Source organism: Montipora foliosa, chromosome 12 (assembly GCF_036669935.1).
Source record: "Montipora foliosa isolate CH-2021 chromosome 12, ASM3666993v2, whole genome shotgun sequence".
NCBI lineage: Eukaryota > Metazoa > Cnidaria > Anthozoa > Scleractinia > Acroporidae > Montipora > Montipora foliosa.
In genome coordinates this window covers 29,958,466-29,960,248 of record NC_090880.1, presented here as the reverse complement: position 1 = coordinate 29,960,248, position 1,783 = coordinate 29,958,466, and the positions used below count along the sequence as shown (strand labels likewise).

At 42.5% G+C, this 1,783-nt stretch overlaps 1 protein-coding gene across 2 annotated transcripts in view; it reads right to left on the bottom strand.

The window, feature by feature from the left end:
- LOC137980254 (ribosome quality control complex subunit NEMF-like) overlaps positions 1-1,559 on the bottom strand; it is a 28,002-nt gene extending 26,443 nt beyond the window's left edge. The window contains exons 1-2 of one of the 2 annotated variants that reach the window (XM_068827654.1): positions 1,396-1,559; positions 463-646 (exon numbers count right to left, since the gene is read on the bottom strand). In XM_068827654.1, coding sequence (XP_068683755.1) covers positions 463-521 — 59 coding nt within the window. In that variant the 5' untranslated portion in view covers positions 522-646; positions 1,396-1,559. Of the gene's footprint in view, positions 1-462; positions 647-936; positions 1,037-1,395 lie in introns of those variants that run through there. The other variant, XM_068827655.1, reaches the window with a different exon arrangement.
- Positions 1,560-1,783: the final 224 nt, after the last annotated feature.

Genomic DNA, 1,783 nt, shown 5'->3' with positions numbered 1-1,783 from the left:
AAGACAGACCACAACACCGGGAACTACATGCCCTACTCTTTGCGACAAGTGTGCGGGTTCTTTTACGTCCCACAGGATTATGAACATTGAAGGGTTGTGAGACGGGACCTCCGGCTTATCGTCCTTATCCGAGAAGACTAGAGAGTCTAACCATTTGCAGATGTAATTACAAAGGCAGCACTTTCTTCTCAGTTATTTAAAGACCCTGAGTGTTGGTCCGGCCGGAGTTGAACTCACGACCTCCCGCGTGACAGCCCGGTGCTCAACCAACTGAGCCACCGGTGCGCGGTACTTATCACTGTTTCCTCCTTAAAATTGACTTTCATGAATTGTTTTTTTCGAAAAGAGTCGATAGGTATGAGTCAGCTCATCCACAGGGATGATTTGGACATATTATACGATAGGAAGTGGAGAGTTCCAGGGCAACTCAGAGAACATCGAGAGGCAAAGAGGCACAAATACCTTTCTTTCAACTCCGTTATTGTCGCACAGAGGTCTACTGTAGTGAATCGCGTTTTCATTTTGCTCAATTAATCTTCGAGGAAGCTAAAAAAGCCAGGGGATCAACTGACATCAGTTCCTTTTTCCTTCAAATTCATCCGCCATGTTGAATCTCAGCGGCATTTTACCTCTATTAGTAAATACTCTGTGTAAAAGAACACGTAAAATAACCTAATCATGATGGGTAAGTATGCAGAGGCATGCACACAGGCCCCCCAAGCTCAGCCTGAGGGAAAGCCAACAAGTATAAGAATCACAATAAGAGACTTGAGAAGATAATTATACAAAAAAATTCTCAATCATAATGCCTAAGGTTATTGCCATTATGGGTCGCTTCCTTCCTGTGTGTTTTTTTCCAGGTTCGAAGCGATTAGAGCCATTTTGAATTCTTGGGTGGTCAACCCAAGGCTACACGCGATATTCTCAGGAGCTCACCAAATTGAGTAATATATTCCTAGGTAGAATGTTCCCACGGTTACACGTCCACGTTGGAATCCATTGACAAAGATTAAACTTTCATTTTATCCCACTAACTGGCAATAGTAGCCTTGCGAGCGACCTCAGGCGGTAGTTTAAAAACTCGATAGGAACTAAAAACTTTTTTTCTGAGGGTGCATTTTCCAGCAATGTTGGACGGTTGAACTTCGCAAACGGCTTTGTAACCCTGCCTGCGTTACCAAACTGAGCCCTAACTGGGGTCCTTGACTGACACATTTTTTGAATGTGTTTTTAAAGTTTGTCAACACGAAGGAGGCGTAACTGTGATTGGAGGAGCGAGACAATGCAGTCATGTCGGGACCCAAGGAAATAAAAAAATTGTCGTTGACAAACTACGGTCTAGGACCCCAGTTAGGGCTTAGTTTGTTAAAGCGGGCAGTGTTACAAAGCTCAAACCTGATGTTGCCCCCGAAGTGGATTCTCTGAAGATAAATTTTGTCTTTAGCATCGTTTTCGATATCTTTTCCCCACTATTTCCTGAGCTTCCTTCGCCACTTCTCTTTTTCTCCACAGGTCTCCTTGCTCCTTTTCCACGGTCTTTCTCTTTCCCTCCCTAGGGGAAGTAAGGTTGATTGAGGAAATTGATTGCCGTACCCCTCAAAAATCTAATAGCACCTCCCTAATTAAATAAGTGATCAGCCATCAACCTTAAGGTATTTTTCGTAAATTTTTTTTCCTAAATTAAGTTTTTTTCTCTTTTATTTTCTTTTTGCAAATTGGAGGCTACTGTTCATGATGTTAAGCATACGAGAGGTTCAGCTTTTGTTTATTGTTTAGTTTATTT